The sequence below is a fragment of the Glycine max genome, chromosome 14 (assembly GCF_000004515.6).
Source record: "Glycine max cultivar Williams 82 chromosome 14, Glycine_max_v4.0, whole genome shotgun sequence".
Lineage (NCBI taxonomy): Eukaryota > Viridiplantae > Streptophyta > Magnoliopsida > Fabales > Fabaceae > Glycine > Glycine max.
The window spans coordinates 16,939-39,186 of NC_038250.2; the positions used below are offsets into that span (position 1 = coordinate 16,939).

The window sequence follows — 22,248 nt, forward strand, 5'->3', positions numbered from 1 at the left end:
ATAAAATATAGCTTATTATTAAATATTGGCAATCTTGGCATTGTCCTTTTGAACATACTAACAATCAAAACCAATTTTCATCAAGTTACACAACCCACTATTTTTTATTTTTTGCAAACATAAATAGAACATCTATATCTATATAACAACAAAAGAATAAATCACATTACTTGGTCATAAGCCAAATGCCAAAAATCTTTAAAGTTATTAGCTTTAGAAAAAAGAAAGTCAAAATGCAAGCAAAAATGTTGAGAAGACAATAATTTTTATATTGAAGGATTTCTAATTGATTTGTACTTGAACAAGTAAATTTATCCAAAAGCAAAAGCTTGAATGCTTGATTGTATTTTCAAATACTATAAAGAGTAAAAGTTAAATACCTTGGTCGTGTAGTCAAAGTAGTCAAATAACCCCACATTATAGTGCAGTACCTGACCCCTATATGCTATAATGGTACAACAAAGCAGCCGCTACACCAAAACAAATAGTTTCTATATAACATGCTCAAAACTAAAGTACTCAATATGCTATAATGGTATAACAAAGCAACCGCTACACCAAAGCAAATAGTATTTGGATATTGAAAATTTTGAAATATCTTCTTTGCTCATCCCTAATTGTACCTTATTTACTCGTTAAGAGGATTTTTGGTATCCTATACCCATTCTTCTTTGAATAATTTGCTTTAAGAAGCTAGGGCACGAGAGAAGAGATAACTCATTCACTTGGGGATCTTTTCCTCCGTTTTCTTCTGCACCTCTTGTTTTCTTTTTGTATTAATAAGTCTCTCATGATAATGAGAGGCTAAATCACCTATTATTGGGAGCTCAACAACCAAACACTCTTGATGTAATAATTCTAACTATCTATTTAATGTTATTTTGATATTATTATCTTTTTTCTGTGCATAATATCACGTTTATGGCTTGATCACCCATGCTCATATAGTGTTATAGGGTTTATCCATTGGAAAATGTTTATCTCCTAAGAACTTGAAAAGAGCATCTAGGTAATCCATGTCTAGGGGTAGAATGATATTATTTAGTTTTATTTATGTATCTTTATTTTTAAAGCAAAATATTTGATATAGCTCTTAAGGGATTAGGAGCGAAATTAGGTAATTTAGGCTTTTTCACATAAGGGATCATGGTTAGGGTATGTTAGTGGATGAAGATAAAAATTAAAATAACATTAAATAGTGAAAAACCCTTAATGTTGTATTAAGAGTAGTTTTGGTAGGTTGAGTCTCAACATGTTCCGTAATTCTACCTCAACTGACAATTCATCCCCTTACTGTTTGTATTCTATCTCTTTAATGTGCTCTACTTAATTATTTTCATTTATGTCAAATTTTATATTCTATATTTAGACACTTGATTTTATCATTTTAAATTATTACTTGGAAGAATTGGTGCACTAGTTAACAATACTTAACTGCTTTTCTTGCATGACCATGTAAAACATGATTGACAAATGACAATTTGAATTGCATTGTCTAATTTCATTCTATTACCAAATGATATGGTTGGCTGGTTTTTATGATGGAAATATTAGTAAAGTTAGAAAATATTTCTTTGATATTTTAGTGGTGAATGCATGGAGTTTGTATTTATCACTAATATTTTTTTAAAATTTCTTTATTTATTTTAAACACAACTATTACGAGTTTATTTGTTTAAATTTATTTATTATAAGTACTTATTTTAATAAAATAAATGGATCAGACAAGCACACATTGTAAAAACCATAATTTCAGATCGAGTCTAGGTTGGGTCGGATCTAAAGGACCTAAACCATACGGCCGGGTACCTGTGTGGTTACCATGTGGTACATGTTGCCTGGTTAGCTTACAATTCCTTATTACGCAAACGTAGGTTCAGGAGGCAGAGGCTCTCAACCAGCAAATGACGGAGTTATGCTTATATAGCGCTTCATGCACGCTAATTCCCAAATCTCCAGCCGTTAGGACAATGAATCTGTGAACGGACGAGATTTCAGTTATTTTCCTCGATCAGTGATATTATTATGCGAGTAATTTTTATGATCTTGTTTTTTTATCTTCATCGCCGAGAAGAAAATGTCCGCATCGCAATCTCTTGGAGGTCCTTCCCGCTGCGGCAGAGTTGTCGGTCCATCACTGGATAAAATAATCAAGAACGCCGCCTGGCGTAAGCACTCTCACCTTGTCTCCGCCTGCAAATCCACCCTTGACAAGCTTGAATCCCTCTCTGAGTCCTCCGGAACGTCTCCAGGCGACACCCAATCCCCTATTCCAGGTCTTTCCTCCTCAGATGCCGACTGTGTCCTTCAACCTCTCTTTCTTGCGCTTGACTCTGCCTACCCCAAGGTTGTTGAGCCTGCTCTTGAATGTACCTTTAAATTATTCTCTCTCGGCCTTGTCTGCGGGGAGATCAATCGGTCCGGCATTGTCTTCAATATGATTGATGCTATCTGTAAGTCGGGTGGCCTTGGGGAGGAGGCAATTGAGCTGGGCGTGCTCAGAGTCTTGCTCTCAGCTGTAAGATCCCCCTGCATTTTGATCCGGGCAGATTGTCTCATTCAAATTGTGAGAACTTGTTATAATGTGTACCTCGGGGGGGTCAATGGCACTAATCAGATCTGTGCTAAATCGGTTCTTGCTCAGATCATGACCATTGTCTTCACCAGAGTCGAGGAAGACTCCATGGATGTCTGTGTTAAACGGGTTTCTGTCAGTGAACTTTTGGAATTCACGGATAAGAATTTGAACGAGGGCAATTCCATACACTTTTGCCAAAATTTTATCAACGAGATAATGGAGGCCAGTGAGGGTCTTCCTCTCAAACCATCGTCTATATCACCTCCTCTGGAAGTGCAGAATGTCCACACACCTTCGCCCAAAACAGCGGATGAAACAGGTACCGACAAGTTCGATAGTGAAGCTGGAGCTGAAGGAAGTAAAATAAGGGAGGATGGGTTTCTACTTTTTAAGAATTTGTGCAAATTGTCCATGAAATTCTCATCTCAACAGCACCCTGACGATCGTATCCTCTTGAGAGGGAAAATTTTGTCCTTGGAGCTCCTTAAGGTAGTCATGGATACTGGTGGTTCAATATGGCGCGTGAATGAGAGGCAAGTAGTATCATACTTACTATTCCTGTACAACCACTATTTGTAGAATGTAATGTAATAATTCACGCATTATGAACTTTTATTCTATTCAAGGGCTTTTTGAAGTGAGACTTTCAATTCTGTAGAGATATGAGGATAGAGAAACTAGTGAATTTCAATTACTTGCATTTTTCGTTGAGTTTTGAACTTTGAACTCCTGGTTTGTTTTGTTGTAGATGCTTCCACTCAAACCCGTTTAGAAGTCAAACAGTTATTTATGTGTCCACCATTCCCTTCTTTAGTTAACAGGATCAAGGCAAACAATTTCATGCAAAATTGCAGCCCTTAAACTGTAAGGTCACTATTTTTTCTTTGAAACAGTGTTTCTGAGCTTCTTGGAGAATGCTTGGTGTGTCCTCTACTTTGGAACAAATTTGGTAAATTAAAATAAGACCTTAAAGTTTGGTTTAGGATGTCATTTGGATAGTCCTTTGGTGTGTTTGGTTGTAGTGGAATGCTCATATCTCTTAGGAAATCTCTTTGCCCTGGAACTTGTAAGATGATGGGCTTATATTTATCGTTTTTGTTTACTCATATCTGCTTCAAGAGAACTGCAATTTCTTCTGTAAAGAGAAACAGCTCAGCCTTGCTACAGTTTTTTTTTATCTTCCTTGTTGTGTCAAGAACTTTCTGTTGAGGGGGTATCTTATCCTACCCTAGTTATAATCTCCTTTTTCTCAAATAAAATTGCTTTTTCAATAAAATAATAATTCTATACTGTTTTTAGGAGTTAAATAGCTAATATGCAACATTTTTTTTATTATAAGAAGGTGACAAGTTAATTAAACATATAATGTGATAATACACAAATCTACCTGCTAGCCTGCCCATAATTTTTTTTTTATTTGTTGGTTCAATTTAAGTTGAAGAAGTTTTGGATGTAACTTGTTTCAGCTACTGATTTTATAAATCTCTATATGATGGCCTCTTTGCTACGTGTGGTGGTTTAAAGAATATTTCTTGTATATCATGTTCTTCATATTGCTTCTTTGTTTATCTGCTCTTTTTATTTCAAGAAATAAATAGATGATCCTTTGATTTTTTGGTGGGGTTGTATACTAGTTATCGGAGTTAGAGAATTCTCAATTTATGACCCATCAATGTTTTCAATTGATATCCCTTTTGATACATAAAAAAGATCTTTTTTTATGTATAGACATAAGATGGATGATTGTATATGGTCTCAAAACAAAGGCATTTCATTAACCACACAATTCATCAGAATCAACAACTATAAAAAAGGCTTTAACCACTAGGTTCTGTTACATGGATCAAACAACACCATTGTATTTTCTCAAAATCCTAGTCTTTAGAGAGGTCATTTAGATCCAAGTTCTTTCTAGTTGTTTTGCTTTTTTTACTTTGCCTTCCTCTACTTGCTATCCTTCATCTGATGAACTCTTCTTAGTAGGCCTTTTATTGGTTTTCTTCGCTCATGGCCAATTGCCAAACCATATTTTTCCTCTACATATAGTTGTTGATAGTGTTATATAATCATGCTAGCATGTTGATGCATAGCATCATGGAAGCTGATAATTATGGTTAGCCTGTCAGAGTGTTTTCATGGAGCGACAATTCAAGATAAGATCAAGCATGCTTTGTGGTCGTATCAACCATTAGTCCATCACACTAACAATGGGCTAAAATCCCATTTTGCTTACCATCTCTCTTCGTTTTCCTGATGTAATACTGTGACAAGCAGGATGTTTCCCCTGGTTAAGTCTAGAAGCATAGTATTGACCCATGACATTGGTTAGCTTTGCACTCATATGGTTGAAATAATTGTTTCAAGAATTGAGTTTTGGAGAAATAAAGCATATGCAATTTGACTAATATGTGAAGTCAAACAACCTTTAAATTCCATCCAATACAGTTTTACATGAAGGAACAAAACACATAAAGGTGGACTTCCACTTCATGCAGGATTTTGTCTAGTTTTATGGCACTACTAGCCTTGAAAATTTGAATTAACATGTTGGAAATAGGAGTATATTAGGAGATAAGAGCTTCTTTAATGTTAATTTTTCCAAGTAGCCTAGCTACTTGGTGTAGCTAGGAGACTCATAAGAGATAGGCTACCGACAAGGTCCAATTTGCGGAGGAGGCAAATTGAGGTAGATGATCCAACGTGCCCTTTCTGCAGATCCGAGGAGGAAAATGCATCTCATTTATTCTTTCATTGCAATAGGATATCTCCAGTTTGGTGGGAATCATGGTCGTGGGTGAATTTGCTGGGGGCTTTCCCAAAGCACCCAAGGCATCATTTTCTCTACCACATTCACGGAGCGTTAGAAGGAAAGAGGGCTAGTAGATGGAAATGGTGGTGGCTTGCGCTGACTTGGACCATTTGGAAGCAAAGAAATGACATCATATTCTCCAATGGGACATTCAACGCTAACAGATTATTAGATGATGCACTTTTTTTGTTATGGACATGGCTCACACACTTGGAGAAGGATTTCACTATACATTTCAATCAATGATCCTCAAATATCAGAGCAGGATTTTCTAATAGTATAGGATAGCATCCTAAGGCAAACTTTGTATTATCTTTTTTCCTCAGCTTTGGTTCACTTATTGTATAGGGACCAATCCTGAGGTGACTATTGTATTTTCAGTACCTCTGGTACTCTATTAATATATTAGTATTTTTGCTGATAAAAAAAAAACTTGGTGTAGCTAGGTTCATTGCATCTTAGAAAGTAGTGCCATAGTGGTACTTTAATTATTCTCTTGTAAATTGTTTTTGCATTAATTAACTTTTCTTGAATATAAATAAGTCCATTCTGTTGGCCGGAGAAAAGACTCAATCTCAAACACATTCAGAAAATTTCCTTTCTCATTTTCTCACAAAATAAGTAATAGATGTGTTTGTTAATTCTCTTGAGGGTCCTTGGATTTGCTACATTTTCTAATAGCTTGGTTCATATGATTTATATGATCTAACTTGAGGTGGAGTGTAAAAATAGTAGCTTATAGAATTTACTTCTCTCTTTGCATTCAATGACATTGACTTACACATATGTATAAAGGTTCTTTCCCTAAGATCTTTATTTTCCATTTTATTGTTAATAATTTATCATGACACCTATATTGCTTTTACATGGTGCAGGTTTCTCAATGCCATCAAGCAATATCTTTGCTTGTCATTATTGAAGAACAGTGCCCTGTCCGCGATGGCCATTTTTCAACTTCAGTGTTCCATTTTCATGAACCTGTTATCAAAATTTAGATCAGGCTTGAAAAAAGAAATTGGCATGTTCTTTCCGATGCTTATCCTTCGAGTTCTCGAGAATGTTCTTCAGCCTAGTTTTCTGCAAAAAATGACCGTCCTTAATTTATTGGACAAAATATCTCAAGATCCTCAGATTATTATTGACATTTTTGTCAACTATGATTGTGATGTGGATGCTTCAAACATATTTGAAAGGTATCTTGCTTTTGTAATATTCTGTTGCTTTTATACCTTGGTAGTGGTCAGTTTTCAAGAACAAACATGGGCTAATATTTTAAAAAGCAAAGGTGATAAATAAACTTGTTTGCCAAAAAAAAATGATGAATAACCTTGTTAATGCAAAATCATTGGATTTTTTTTTTAATTTATTGATAGAAAAAAAGGATGCCTTCTAGGGTGGTGGATAGTGGTTGACTAACTTTATCCTGGAATTGTATGAAATTTAGATTTAGATTTGGCTTTTGTTGCGGAGGTTTTGGGTGTGTTGGTGCCAAATTAGGATTGTTGAAATACTTTGTTAAGGATTTGGAAGATTAGAATTAGTTCTGTTAGTAATAAAGTATAAAGGAGGAGGGTTGTGCACTTGTGCTAGGCCCTCGACAACTAACATAAAGTTAGTCAATTGGAAATATCACACTGTGTGACTCGAGTATAGTGTCAAATGAGGTATAGTCGTTGCATTGATGCCTGAATGTAGTGTTAAATGAGTAAGAGTCCTCACATTTTCCTGGATGAGTGTGTGTGAAGAAGCTAGTTTAGAGGTGCTTGGTTAGGTTTCCTGGATATTGGATACCATAAAGGGGGGTTAGGGATTAAAGACTTGATCAAATTTAATGAGGCTTTGCTTGGCAAATGGGGGTGGGAGCTGGCTAATAATCAGAACCAGCCTTGGGCAAGAATTTTATTGTCTAAATATGGTGGATGGAAGGATTTGATCTCTGGAAGAAACAACAGTATTTTCTCTCATTGGTGGAAAGATCTAAAGGTTGTCTTTCAGCAGCAGGACAACAATAGCATTAGTAATAACCTGAAGTGGAGGGTGGGTTGTGGTGTCAAAATCAGGGTTTGGAAGGACAAGTGGTTGAGGGATAATTTAACTCTCCAAGACAAATATCTGACTCTGTATCAAATGAGTAGACAACAGACTTCTACAATCAACTTAATTGGGAATTTGTTGAGGATAGATGGGAATGGAAGCTAAACTGGAGGAGAAACTTTTTTGACCATGAAATTGACATGGTAGCAGCTTTCTTGGCTGAGATTGAGAATATCCACATCCAACAGTCCAGCAGGGATTTTCTAATATGGAAGGCTGACCCTAGTGGTATTTATTCCACAAAGTCAGCTTATAAACTCTTGCAGGAAGCTGATAGTGATGCTATTGAGGACAGTGCATCGAAGATCATTTGGAATCTGAAAATTCCTCCAAGAGCAATTGCTTTCTCATGGAGATTATTCAAAAACAGGTTACCTACTAGGGCTAATCTGAGAAGGAGACAGGTGGATGCCTTCCTATAGCTGTCCTTTATGTGAATCGGAAGAGGAAACTGCCAGCCATGTTATGTTCACTTGCACCAAAACTACGATTCTTTGGTGGGAGGCTATGAGATGGGTTAATAGAGTGAGTCCTCTCCCCATAGAGCCAAAGAATCACTTTCTCCAATTCTCTCACTGGAATAGGCAAAGCACAGACAAGAGATGGGAGGTTTTATGGATAACTTTGTCCTTGACTATTTGGAATCATAGAAACAACTTGGTTTTCAATAACCAGATTTTCAACCCTGACAAAGTCATGGATGAAGCCTTATCCATACTTGGTCCTGGTTAAAGTGTTTGGAGAAGGGCTTCCAAACTCATTTTAACATTTGGTCAACTAACTTGAAAGATGAACTCTCTTAGAGGGATTTGACCTATCTTGTCAGCTGTATTGTATTTATCTTTTATAGTTGGGTTTGGCTTTTCATTGCCTATGTTTTATTTATAATACAATATAGATTTTTGCTGTGCAAAAAAAAAAAACACAATATGTACCTACAAGAGATCAAATGGGTTAGAGAAAAAAAAAAAAAAGAAGCTAAGGAGCTAGATACCACAGGATTTAAACTTTAATACATGAGAAAAATTAGAGGAATAAATGGAAGGCTATTATTGTAGACAAGGATTTCAATGATAGCGTGGTGGATTTAAAAAGAATTGGGGACAAAATCTTAGCCGTAAAATTAGTTGTGGCATAAGAGATCATCAATATCATCAGTGCTTATACACCACAAGTAGGATTGGAGGTACTCGTGAAAGAAAAGTCTTGGGAAGATATGGAGGGGTTGGTACAAGGCCTTCCATAAGAGGAAAAGATTTTCTTAGGCAAGGATCTAAGTGGATATGTTGGTCGTGAGTCAAGTCAATTTTCAGGAGCTCATATTGGTTTGGGTTTTGGAGGACTAAATGAGGAAGGACAAACTATTTTTGATTTCTCTACGACTTATAAGTTGCTCATACCACTCCTCTCATTCTCTGTGATAATACCAGCACTGTCTCTCTTGCTCACAACCCTGTTCTTCATTCTCGAACTAAACATATGGAGCTTGATCGGTTCTTTGTTGGGAAGAAGGTCATCACCAAACAGATTGATGTTTTTCATGTGCCTGCAGCACATCAACTTGCTGATATTCTGACCAAGGCCCTCTCTCCTGCTTCATTTGTTTCATTCAGATCCAAGCTCAGAGTAGTTCAAAGAATTTCTTCCAATCCCTGGTGAGCTTGCAGGGGGGTATAAGAGTATTACATTACTCAATGTATTTTTGCTTTATTTCAGTAAGCTGTTAGTCTAACTACTATGGTTAGTAGTTAGTTTGTGATTAGAGGTTATTAGTGTGTAACAGCTGGTGACAGTTGTATCAACTAACTTAGGTTAGTTGACGGTTAGGTTGTTAGTTGTTAGATCATCTATATAATCTATAACTGTAATCAGTTGTGACTTGGGTTGAATAACATTTGATTTCTCAATCTCATTCTCTTCTCTTTTCTCATATTCTCTCAACTCTATTAATTTGGAATGAGACGTCTAAGAAGATTTGGAAGCTTGCTGATAGCAAGAAGGAGGTGCATATAGTAAACATGCCCAAAAGGAAAAACATAGCACCAGCATACCTAAAGGATTTCGTGTGATGCGCTGAGCTGGCCATTCCCTTAGCTTTGTCTGCCATTAGTGCCGTAGATTCCTTTCTGTTAGGATTATGCTAGCAGAAGATGACAAATTCTGTTATTCTTCATACCACTATATATATGATGAATGTAATAAGGCAAGACATGAATGAAATTACCTTTTCTCTCAATTGTTTCCCTCTTCTCTTGAATTCTTCGGAGGATTCTGGCCCTCGAAGCCCAGAGCTGCTATCACTTGCCTGAGTAGTCCTGAGTGAATTAAAAGGTTTTGGACCAAGATAAAGAGTGCTGGTGGCAGAATGAAAGTTTTCAAGACTAGGTAAGAAACAAAAGAGTTTGCTTTAAAACTTTACATGGGTGCAATAATGCAGAAAATTGGACATGGTATCAAAATACTAGAAATGAGATAAGAAAAACTGAGTAAAACATGATCTAAAGCTTTAAAAGGTTTTTGTGCAAGGCGGTGTCTTAGAGGTGTAATATAAAACTATTTATTTGTCTAAACCTTAACAGCTTAAGCTTTTGGAATTGTTAGTTTGTAACTAGTTCTGATAAAAGATTTAGTTATTTGGAGTAGAACGTCATGTTGGAGGCCATACCTTGGGTTTTAGGGTTATAACTGTTTCCTTGCTTCTTTATTGAGTCGTTTGCTTATATGGTGTACTTGGAGCACTGTCTGCTTCCAAGAGTTAACGCTTATTCAAGGTCTGCAGTACATATCTAGTGACAGATTTTTTATTTACTTATGTTTGTTTGATTTTGCATCTTGTTTTAGTATTTAAACTCTTATAATTCCATCAGATATTTGCAGGATTGTCAATGGTCTTCTGAAAACCGCTTTGGGACCACCTACAGGGTCAACCACTGCTTTGTCTCCAGCACAGGATATTACTTTCCGACATGAATCTGTGAAATGCTTGGTCAGCATTATTAAGTCTATGGGAGCATGGATGGACCAGCAGATAAGGATAGGAGATTTAGATCTAGCAAAGAGCCCTGAAAGCAGTAGTGCAGCAGAGAATCATCTAATACTAAATGTAGAAGAAGGAAATGCTTCTGATCATGAGCTACATTCTGATGTAAATTCTGAATTTTCAGATGCTGCCACGTTAGAGCAACATCGGGCATATAAAATCGAACTTCAGGTATGTATTACTTGAATCAGAGGACTACAAATTGTTATATTGTCATAATTTTTTTTTTATCAGCAAATATATTATATGTATTAATTGAGTACCAGGGGTCCTAAAAAGGTACAAGATACTGCTCAGTTTTAGGCTCGAGACTAAAAATGCTCTGAACCACCAACTGAGAAAGATTAAAAAACTACATATTTGCTTAAGCAAAAAGTCTATACATCACTAATAGAAAAAGCTGCTGTAATATTAGTAGACCACTGGTACTAATTGTTATATTGTCATAATGTTAAGGGTAAAATATGTTTTTGGTCCCTCTAAAATTTTTAAAGTTCGGTTTAAGTCCCTCTAAATTTTTGTCTGTGTTTGGTCCCTCTAATTTTGAAATGCACCACTTTTGGTCCTCCAAGTGCTATATTTTGGATAACTGATTTCCTCAGTTTTGTACGGGAGGGGGTTGTAACTGATTTTCTCAGTTTTGTATTGAAGGGGTTTGTTTTTATCTGTGTGCTACACCTATGTACCAATCACCAGCAGTACCTCTGGTGCTGCTGTGTTCATTATGATTAATATATATATATTATCTTTGGCTTTTCAAAAAAAAAAAAAGTGCTATCTACATCACCTTTCATCTCTCTATAAAGCGTCATCTAAACCACTTGGAGGACCAGAAGTGGTGCATTTCAAAATTAGAAGGACCAAAAATAGACAAAAAAAATTAGAGGGACTAAAACCAAACTCTTAAAATTTTAGAGGAACCAAAATCTTAATTTTCCCTAATATTAAACTCCTCTTATACTAGCATAACATTGAGTTCTAATTGGTTGATTTTACCTACCCAAAAACCTGGATTGTGTCTGTACAATTCTCTTCTGTATCTCTCCTTCTGCTCCCATGAATTGCATTTATACATAATTTCGTCTTCCTCAGCTGCAAATTTTCATATTCTATGCTGATGCTTTTTTTTTTTCTGGGTTAAATGCAGAAAGGCATATCACTTTTTAATCGAAAACCTCCAAAAGGTATTGAATTTTTGATAAGCAACAAAAAAATTGGTTGTTCTCCAGAACAAGTGGCACTGTTCCTGAAGAACACTGCTGGCCTTGATGAAACCAAGATTGGTGACTATTTGGGAGAAAGGGAGGAGTTTTCTCTAAAAGTTATGCATGCTTATGTAGATTCCTTTAACTTCAAAGGGATGGATTTTGGTGAAGCTATTCGATTTTTTCTTCAGGGCTTCAGGTTGCCTGGTGAGGCACAAAAAATTGATCGTATCATGGAGAAGTTTGCTGAGCGCTATTGTAAATGCAACCCTAGTTCTTTTAGCAGTGCAGATACTGCCTACGTTCTTGCTTACTCTGTGATAATGCTTAATACAGATGCTCATAATAATATGGTGAAAGATAAGGTTTGACCTTGCTGAATCTTTTATATGATGTCTTAGGCTCAACAGTTAGAGTACCAGCTTTGTGACATTACTTGATGTCCAATCTAGTTGTAGTTTCGTTTCTATTAGGCTTAATTGAATTTTAATAGTTGGTACATCATATTTTACTGGTGAAATTTGAATTTGATAATTTTAATCATAGAAAATTATCCTATAAAGGCAATGTGATTTATACGTATTATTCTGAATACAGCTTTGAAAATATCAATTACTTTCTCTTTCCATTTCTTTTATCTTCTTATGTAGGTGGTGGTAGTTATGGTAAATTATAGCTTTGTGTCAGGGAAACACAGTGAACACCATTAGCTATAACATGTAATATCATTTTGTAAATGACTTGGATATCATTTGATTGCTTATATTTCTTGTATTGTTTTACAAAATTGAGATTGTAAATTCAGAATATCTTACAATGCTGAATATAGGTTTGACCTGAATTTGTGGTGCATATTCTATGTTAATGGCTTTCCAGATGACAAAGGCTGATTTTGTTCGAAACAACCGAGGAATAGATGATGGAAAGGATTTACCAGAGGAATATCTTGGGGCACTTTATGACCAAATTGTTAAAAATGAAATTAAAATGAATGCTGATTCTTCTGCACCTCAGAATAAACAAGCAAATAGCTTCAATAGATTGCTGGGATTAGAAGGTATACTCAATCTTGTGAACTGGAAGCAGAGTGAGGAAAAAGCAGTGGGTGCAAATGGGCTTCTCATTCGGCACATTCAGGAGCAATTTAAAACTAATTCACGAAAATCAGAGTAAGCCAAGACATTGCTCAATGTTTGGATTTTTATTTTAGGCTTAAATATAATTTTGGTACCTTTATGTACTATTAAGTACCTCTGGTACTCCAATTAATATATAGATTACCTTTGCTGATAAAAAAAAAAAAAATTTTTTGGTACCTTAAATTTGGGTCTAATTTCCTTTGGTTCCCCAAATTTAAAAGTGTTTTTTTCATTCCCCTAATTTGGAAATAGCCCCTTTTGGTCCTTATTAGGGAGACTAAAATGATTGCAAAAAATAACCTTTAGGACCAAAAGAGGGCTATTTTCAAAGTAGGGAACAAAAATAATCATTTTTAATTTGAGAAACCAAAAGGAAAAGAAACTTGGCTCCAATTTGAGGAATCAAAAAAATATTTAAGCATTAATTTTTTATCATTAATTTTTTTGGAAGTGTATTTGGTTGCAAAACTAGACCTGCTAAGCTCTTTCTTTTCCACAATGTTTTGTATATAGGCTTTGATTTGGCTGGCTCTGCTACTTGATATCTTTCAATGGATTTTTTTTTTAATATTTTTTATCTAATACATTTTTGAGAGTATTCAGAAGGTTTAGTTAAAGGAATTTTGAAACAAGTAAAGATTTTCCTTTGAGGTGATCTAGTTGGTCACATGAATGATTGTCTAGAGTATAGTGGAGGGTAAAATCATTTCTAGATTTTGCTTTAGCTAACACTTGTTTTAGGTAATGGGAAGAACATCCTATCACATACTAAAGTAAGGCGACATGCTTCTAATTTTTTTTTCCTAATTAGGAAATCAGATAGAAACTTTTGCATGGATTGCAAAGTCATACTTACTAGGAGAATACTTGTCTACCCAGCATATGATCTTGGTTATGGATATATAACTCAAGAGGATAGTAAAGAGAAATGGTTAAGATAGGATTTCAAGGATAAAATGGTAGCAATTGAAGGGAAAAAAAGGAGTTTTGAAAGAAGTGTTTATGGAGGGGTTTTAGGGGGACGTCGGTCAAATTATATACCATGAGGTATGAAAAGGGTGTAGGAGCATAAATGGCTCATTGAGTTGTTTAACAAGATTATGAGATTGGATATAATGCTAAATGAGTAGAGAAGTGCCTTATTCTCTATGTATGAGTATGAAAACAAGAGTGACTTCTAAAACTGGTCTAATTATAGAAATATTAAGCTCATGAGCTATATTATGAAGCTACAAGAGAGGGTAATCAAGTAGTCATTATAGAAAATGAATTTTGTTTTATGTCAGGGAGGTTACCCATGAAAGCAAATATACTTCCTACAAAGATTAATGGAGAGACATTGGAGGAATTAATGGAGAGACATTAGAGGAATTAAAAGGACAATTCATCAATTTGGAAAAACCATATGGTGGGGTACGAAGAGAGGTATTGTGGAAGGCTTAGGAAATGAAAGGAGTTCGTCCTGCTTGTAGTTGGGCAAACAAAGATATGTAAGCTGGTTTCAAATTAGAGTGTGAACATAAGGTGAGGCTCACAAAGGACTTTCCTATAACTATTCGACTGCACCAAGAGTGAGCTTCAAACCCCTATCTTTTTAACTTGGTCTTGGATGTTCTTATTTCTTACTGAACATATCCATGAGGCAGATGCCATAATGCCTGCATTTTGTTGATGATATGCCCTGGTTGGGTAGTTGAGAGAAGAAATAAATGAGAAGCAATAGAGGAGGAGACAAACTTTGGAAGCTTGACTTTTGATTAAGTAGAAGGGAAATGAAGTATATCAAATGTAAGTTTAGCTAGAGGCGCACTAATTCTAGTATGGACATGAAATTTGGAGACTATAACATACCACAAGTCATAGGTTCTATAGTTCAAGTATCTTGGTCATCATACAAAATGATGGGGAAATGTAAACTATAGAATTCAAGTGGGATGGATGAAATCAAGGAGTACTTTAGGTGTTATTTGTGATAGAAAAGTACCACTCAAGCTTAAGGGAAAATCTCACTACATAACTATAAGGCTTGTGATGTTGGGCAATGAAATCCAACAAGGAGAAAAGCTCAATATTGTAGAGATGAGAATGTTACGATGACATACAGACAAGTTTGTGAATGAATGCATTCTAGAGAACATTGGGGTAGTACCTATTGTTGAAAAGAAAAGATGGTAGATTCTTGCTTTAGGTGGTTTGAGCATTTGTTGAGAAGACCTATATAAGTCCCAATAGTTAGAGGTAGAGAAAAACTAAGAAAAGTCTTTGGGAAAACCGTTAAGAAAGATTTAGATTTAAATAGTTTGTGTATTGATATGATATATGAGAGGATTTTACCTTTTGATTCATGTAGCCAGCCCCACCCAGTGGGAAAATGCTACAACTGTTGTTGTTTATTGTTTATATATTTATGGTTGTGTACTGGCTCTGCATCTTACATCCTTTTCATATGTGCATTTTCCTTTTCCTTTAAGGCTTAGCTATCTGCTGGATTATAGATTACATAAGGGATGTTAATCTTTCAACGCATTTCATAGTTTAGAGTTTAGACATTCTATTTACCTGTTATTGCAGATCTGCGTATCATGTTGTCACTGATGTGGCTATACTGAGGTTTATGGTGGAAGTTTGTTGGGGGCCTATGCTGGCTGCTTTCAGTGTAACACTTGATCAGAGTGATGACAGGGTAGCAACTTCTCAATGCTTACAAGGATTTCGACATGCTGTGCATGTTACTGCAGTGATGGGTATGCAGACTCAAAGGGATGCTTTTGTTACATCTGTTGCCAAATTTACTTATCTGCACTGTGCTGGAGATATGAAACAGAAAAATGTTGATGCTGTCAAGGTAAGTGAATCTTAATTTGGCTGCCATTGACATTACTCAAATCAAATCACTCACACCTTTATTCTCCTTTTGCATTTATAATGATAACTGCTTATTGCACACCATATATTAATGTCATTCTAGCCATATTGTACTTATACCAAGAAAGCAGTGATGAATGGTTTCACTTTTATTTTATTTGCTTAATCCTTCGCATGAAAATAGAATGTGATTGGTACATTTTTTTGAGTTTATCATGTGAATGAGCCACTTGATTTCATGTATATGTCATTTTAATATCTTTTAAATCTTATTTTTGTGCAGGCAATAATATCAATTGCGATTGAAGATGGAGATCATCTGTATGAAGCATGGGAACACATATTAACTTGCCTCTCCCGAATTGAGCATTTGCAACTGTTAGGTGAGGGTGCCCCAAGTGATGCAACCTTCTTCACTTCAACTAATCTTGAAATGGAGGAGAAAGCACTGAAAACATTAGGTTTCTCTTCTTTTAAGAAAGGAACACTCCAGAATCCAGCCATGGTGGCTGTTGTTCGTGGTAGTTCATATGACAGTACAAGTATTGGGGTCAATGCTTCTGCAATATTAACAACAGAACAGATAAATAATTTCATTTCAAACTTGAATCTACTGGACCAGATTGGGAACTTTGAACTGAACCATGTGTTTGCTCATAGTCAACGGTTGAATGGAGAAGCAATAGTAGCATTTGTTAAAGCACTTTGTAAAGTTTCCATTTCAGAGTTACAGTCTCCAACAGACCCCCGTGTATTTGGCCTCACTAAAATAGTAGAAATTGCGTAAGTTTCTTTGTCCTTTTTATGATAGATGTTCTCTTTGTGCAATTCATTCAGATTTCTTAAGTAATAATTTTCTTGACATATGGAGCTTGTACAGTGAATATAAACCATGTAATTTACACTCAGACATTGCCCATTTTGTTTTATATTCCTTATTTGTACTTTTTATAGTGTGTTTTGGTATGAATATGAAATATCCTAGTATATGAAATTATGAATACATCCTCTTATATGTCTTTGTCATTCATCTAATGTGTCATTTGTAGGGATGGGTTTTGTTGATTTTGGTGGCTGTTGGTTATTTTTCTGTGTTTTAGGGGATGTTACCCTTTGTTTTCCTGTAGTACCTCTGGTACTATGCTTCTTATATATATAATATTATTTTTGGCCGTTCAAAAAAAATGAATACATGACCCCAGCAAAATTTTCTCTTCCTCATATTGAATATGGTGTTGACATTGTCATATGTTTTAGGCATTTAGTCCAATGTTGCGGCATCTGAAATGACTGGTCATGCATAAAAAAATATGCCAAGCACGAAATAATGTTAATGCCTTGCCCTGATACATAAAACCTATTGCTTTTGATATTTATCTTAAGAAAGTGGCTGTTAGAGATGGAAAAAGTAAGAATTTTAAGATAAGCTCAACTATTGTCATAACTCATAAGGAATTATATGGATGTAACTTGGATGCTAAGTAACCTGGCAGATTGAAGGTTTAGGTATGTTCAATCTCCTTGGTCCCATGTAACCGTGTTTGAGTGTTGTGATCTTTTTATGCTGTTATATTTTATATAACAAAATGGTCATTCAAAAGAAAGGAATTTTTTGTGACCATCAGCTACTTGGCAGGCAAAGCTCTTAAGAACTAGCAAGGTAGGGTGTTTTAGGACTTTTGCAGATACATATGGAACAAGCTTGGCACATATGATATATACACACCAGCTGGAGGGGAGTGTTAGAATATCTTGGGTATTTATTAGATATGTTAAGATATCATGTATGTTGGAAAGCCACCTTAATTGGGGTCACCCCTAGCCCACCTTAGTTGTGGTGTTTGGTAGCCATGGGAAAAGAGGGGTGAGTTGAAGTCCCACATTGACTAGAGATAGTGTTGAGATATAGTATATAAATAGGGAGCAATCCTCACCTTACAAGTCAGTTTTGTAGGGTTGAGTTAGGCCCATAACCCACTTTCTAAGAATGTATCTATTGTAGAACCGGTAAGGAATCAATTTAGATAAAATCATCTTTTAATTTTGAAAAACATATAATACATCTTGAGAATGGTTTTATACCTCCAACATTTCCCAAGAATCATTTGAGGTTAAAGCACAAAAAATGCACAAGCCACTTTTTCCTTTTGCTGAAATTCAACTTCATTTATAAGTGGGAGCTTACAAGGATTGAACTCCTAACTGATTGGTCCTGGAAGCTCTAATATCATGTCAAGGAACAACTATACAAAAAGATTAAACTGTTACATGGTGGATCAAGAATGGCTTTATATCTCTAACTCTAACATATTTATGTTAATTGTTATATCTTTTAGAATGAGGGAAATGTTACTTGCCTGAAAGGGGATCCTTTGTTGATTTTAGTAGACCTTAAGAAAGGGATAGTGATTTTTCTCTCGGTCATGTTCTTTGTAGCTTGTAATTGGTGATTCCAAGTTATTCTCTTCTCATGCACATTTATGATTAAAATTCTAATGATCATTCAATCTACTTAAGACTAGAACATGGTTGCATTTGCAGGCATTATAATATGAACCGCATCAGATTAGTATGGTCTCGCATATGGAATGTTCTCTCAGATTTCTTTGTGTCGGTTGGATTGTCAGAAAACTTGTCAGTTGCAATCTTTGCAATGGACTCACTGCGACAACTTGCAATGAAATTTTTGGAGCGTGAGGAGCTTGCTAATTATAACTTCCAGAGTGAATTTCTGAGACCATTTGTGATTGTTATGCAGAAAAGCAACACCACAGAAATTAGAGAATTAATAGTTCGTTGTATTTCACAGATGGTCCTTAGCCGTGTCAGTAATGTGAAATCTGGCTGGAAAAGTGTTTTTATGGTAATGTTGAAGTTTGCTTGATTCTCCCATCCCCCTGTTCCCTCCTCTCTCCCTAGACATGGTTTCAGACCATTTGATAAACAACAAAAACTGAAACTGTCAAATGTTGCCCAATTGTTTTTATTGAAGAAAGCGAAACAAATTTAGAAGGCACATTTGTGATTGTTTACTATTCTTTTCAAGAAAAAGTTACATTTGATTACTTGCATACACACATTTGTTGGCAATTTAGATAGTCTAAAGTCTAAACAATCTTTCAGGAATGAATATTCATGGTCAAATTTTAATACCTCTAAAACGGCTTGTTAAAAAGGAAATAAATACAAATAAAAAGAAAAGAAAAGGGACATCAAGGATACATATCTAGTCAAACTATTGAGGGTTTTCAACAATCTAAATGCAATACACAAGTTTAGTGTACCAGCAAATTGTTAATATAATGACATTTACTAGCTGATAAAAAAAAAAATAATGACATTTACTATCCATGTTCAGATACGGGCTTCATTAATGTCCCTGCTTCCTTCCCAAGCAAGAAGAAAATGCACATGTCATTTGTTAGCATTTGTGAGTTGAGATAATGGAACAATCTTTACTTATCATGCAGTGTTTTTGGCTCTCAGGTTTTTACAGCTGCTGCAGCTGATGAGCGGAAGAATATTGTATTATTAGCATTTGAGACCATGGAGAAAATAGTGCGTCAATTTTTTCCTTATATTACTGAGACAGAGACAATGACCTTCACTGATTGTGTCCGATGCCTTTTGACATTTACAAATAGCCGATTCAACAGTGACGTTAGTCTCAATGCAATTGCGTTTCTTCGTTTCTGTGCAGTCAGACTTGCTGATGGAGGACTTGTTTGCAATAAGAGCAGTGTTGATGGCCCATCACTTGTTGTAGCAAATGGTATTTCAGATTTACAAGCTCATACTGATAACGGTGATCATGTCTCCTTTTGGAATCCTTTGCTATCAGGTAATATGCATTTAGATGATATGCCCTAAGTTATTTGGTACAGTGGCCAACCTACCATCACGGTGAACCAAAAAACTTATTCTTGTGAATCTTGTCCAATAAATGTATGTATTCTGTTTGATTGATTGCATAAATCTCAAATGTCTATTGCTCACACTCCTGTTGACTTGGCCCTTTATATACATTATGTTAAGCTTTGTATTAAGTTTTTGCGTTAAAATCTTGAGCGATGATTGCTGCATTTTGTCAACAGAATTGCTTGCACTTCTCTTATTAGATGTAGCAAATAAGTGGTACCTTTAGCTCCTAGTTAGTGTCAAAAAGGAAAACGAAATAGTGATTTAACCACATTTTGTGCAGCAGTGAGATAACATAAATTCCATAACTCTTGTCTGTTCTTTCTGCTTTAAGTTAATATTTTTATATTTTCATTGCAGGGTTATCAAAACTAACTTCTGATCCAAGATCAGCTATCAGAAAGAGTTCTTTGGAGATGCTTTTTAACATTTTGAAGGATCATGGTCATCTATTCTCCCACACATTTTGGAATAGCATTTTCTGTTCTGTTATTTTCCCTGTATATAACTCAGTATCTGGAAAGAGAGAGATGAATCTACAAGAGGTCCATTGTCCACCTTCTTCAGTATCTGTGCATACTGAAGGAAGCACATGGGATTCTGAGACTTATTCAGTAGCAGCAGAATGTTTAATAGATTTATTTGTCACCTTCTTTGATGTGGTGAGGTCTCAGCTACCTGGCGTGGTGTCAGTACTGACAGGGTTCATTAGAAGTCCTGTTCAGGGTCCAGCTAGTACTGGAGTTGCTGGATTAGTGCGTCTCACAGGTGACCTTGGTAACAGGCTTTCAGCAGAAGAATGGAAAGAGATTTTTCTATGCTTGAAAGATGCAGCTATGTCAACAGTGCCAGGATTCATGAAGGTCTTGAGAACCATGAATAATATTGAGGTGCCTCACATTTCACAGTCTTCTGCTGACTTAGAAAGTTCTTCTGATCATGACTTGAACAATGATGAATTTGATGATGACAATCTGCAAACGGCCACATATGTTGTGTCAAGAATGAAGAACCATATTGCTATGCAACTACTTATTGTACAGGTTTATTTCTTGCTCGTTTTGTATGTGCATAAGTTAACAATTAAAACATAAGCACTAAATTTCCTAGTATTCAATTTATATGCATCTACTGAATTTAAATCGTAATCCACTGATTTTGTTTTGTTAGTTTTTTCATGAAAACATATTTAAAGACATGTAGTACTGCTTGATATAAATTTCACCTCTGAATGAGTTCATCTTGATGATATCTTTCTGTGTTCTATTTGTAGGTTGCAACTGATCTGTACAAAAAGCACCAGCAATCCTTATGTGCAGCCAGCATCAAAGTCCTTATTGAATTATATTCATCTATTGCTTTACATGCTCGTGCGATGAACAGAGAGTCAATCCTACTGAGGAAGTTGCAGAAAGCTTGCTCCATCCTGGAAATATCTGGCCCTCCCATGGTTCATTTTGAAAATGAGTCCTTCCAGAATCACCTCAACTTTCTACAAAATATACGTCTCCATGATAATTTTATGCATGATGAGATAGAGCTAGATCAAGAGTTAGTTGCTGTGTGTGAAACCGTATTGGACATATACCTAAATTGTGCTGGTTCCATTTCCACTTTTCACAAGTCTGATACCATGCCAGCGCCTCATCGAAAACTCCCTCTGAGCTCAGCAAAGAAGGAAGAGATAGCTGCTAGGACATCTTTAGTCATCTCAGCATTGCAAGGATTGGCTGGTCTGAAAAAGGATTCATTCAGGAGGTATATTCCACGGTTCTTTCACTTACTGGTAGATCTCGTGAGGAGTGAACACACCTCTGGAGAAGTTCAACATGCCCTGAGTAATATGTTCCGTTCATCTGTTGGCCAAATTATAATGGATTGAGTTTTAGTTTTGGCATACTTTGGTTTTGGACGTTGCTGAATATCAATCAGCATTTTCCTTATAAGCTAAAGAACGAGCCATTACATGGTCATATCTTGATTTACTCACCATTGTTGTGTAGTGTTACTCTTGGTTTTTTGTGATTGTATGTGCTATTAATGTAAATGATAAATTTATTTCAAGCAGAATACTAAAGTACCACAGATAGATAGCGAAGAAACTAAGTTAGGCAGCCGCTGGCAGTCTACGACTTGGCCTAACTTGTCCCTTTTCACCAATGGAGACTGAGTCCTAGTGGAAGGAGATACTCTCTCCTAAGGAACCGAAACAATAGTCTTGTTCCTTTTCAGATGTTGTTTAAGGTTGTGACATAGGAATTAAGATATATAATTAATATTCTTTTTTTAGATTGTTACATGATTTCTTATTATATTATTTATTTATCTTATTGATTAATTATGTATAATTTATTTTTTTATTGATCTATTTAATTCCATGATAAATGGGTAAGATAATTTTAAAAAATAGATAAATATAAGGATATAATTAATAAAAGAGTAAGGAAAGTTTTGAACTTTTAAAATGAGATAAAAATGAACAAAAAGTTTTCTTAATAAAATTGACACTTGTAAAAGGGTAGTATTAGTCAAAAAGGATACTAATTTAAAATCCTTTTAAATTAAATAGAATGACCTATTTGAATATATTATTATTTGCT

General features: G+C 35.4%; 1 protein-coding gene across 2 annotated transcripts; it reads left to right on the top strand.

Annotated features, from left to right (window-relative positions):
- Positions 1–1,753: 1,753 nt before the first annotated feature.
- Positions 1,754–21,945, top strand: LOC100801578 (brefeldin A-inhibited guanine nucleotide-exchange protein 1). Of its 2 annotated transcripts, XM_003544535.4 has the most exons (11): positions 1,754–3,111; positions 6,263–6,580; positions 10,359–10,692; positions 11,669–12,091; positions 12,603–12,895; positions 15,437–15,710; positions 16,014–16,513; positions 18,272–18,593; positions 19,217–19,571; positions 20,009–20,691; positions 20,922–21,945. In XM_003544535.4, the coding sequence occupies exons 1-11, from the start codon at positions 2,078–2,080 to the stop codon at positions 21,528–21,530; spliced, it is 5,145 nt and encodes a 1,714-aa protein (XP_003544583.1). In that variant the 5' UTR covers positions 1,754–2,077; the 3' UTR covers positions 21,531–21,945. The 2 variants fall into 2 exon arrangements, with proteins under 2 accessions (XP_003544583.1, XP_025981293.1); XM_026125508.2 differs by lacking the exon at positions 1,754–3,111 and having other exon boundaries at positions 6,399–6,580; positions 10,349–10,692.
- Positions 21,946–22,248: the final 303 nt, after the last annotated feature.

Bases quoted from the DNA above. Each gene is read 5' to 3' on its own strand.
- LOC100801578 (XM_003544535.4), top strand. From the start codon at position 2,078: ATGTCCGCATCGCAATCTCTTGGAGGTCCTTCCCGCTGCGGCAGAGTT. The intron at 12,092-12,602 runs GTTTGACCTTGC...ATGGCTTTCCAG, and splicing joins ATAATATGGTGAAAGATAAG to ATGACAAAGGCTGATTTTGT. The intron at 19,572-20,008 runs GTAATATGCATT...TTTTCATTGCAG, and splicing joins TTGGAATCCTTTGCTATCAG to GGTTATCAAAACTAACTTCT.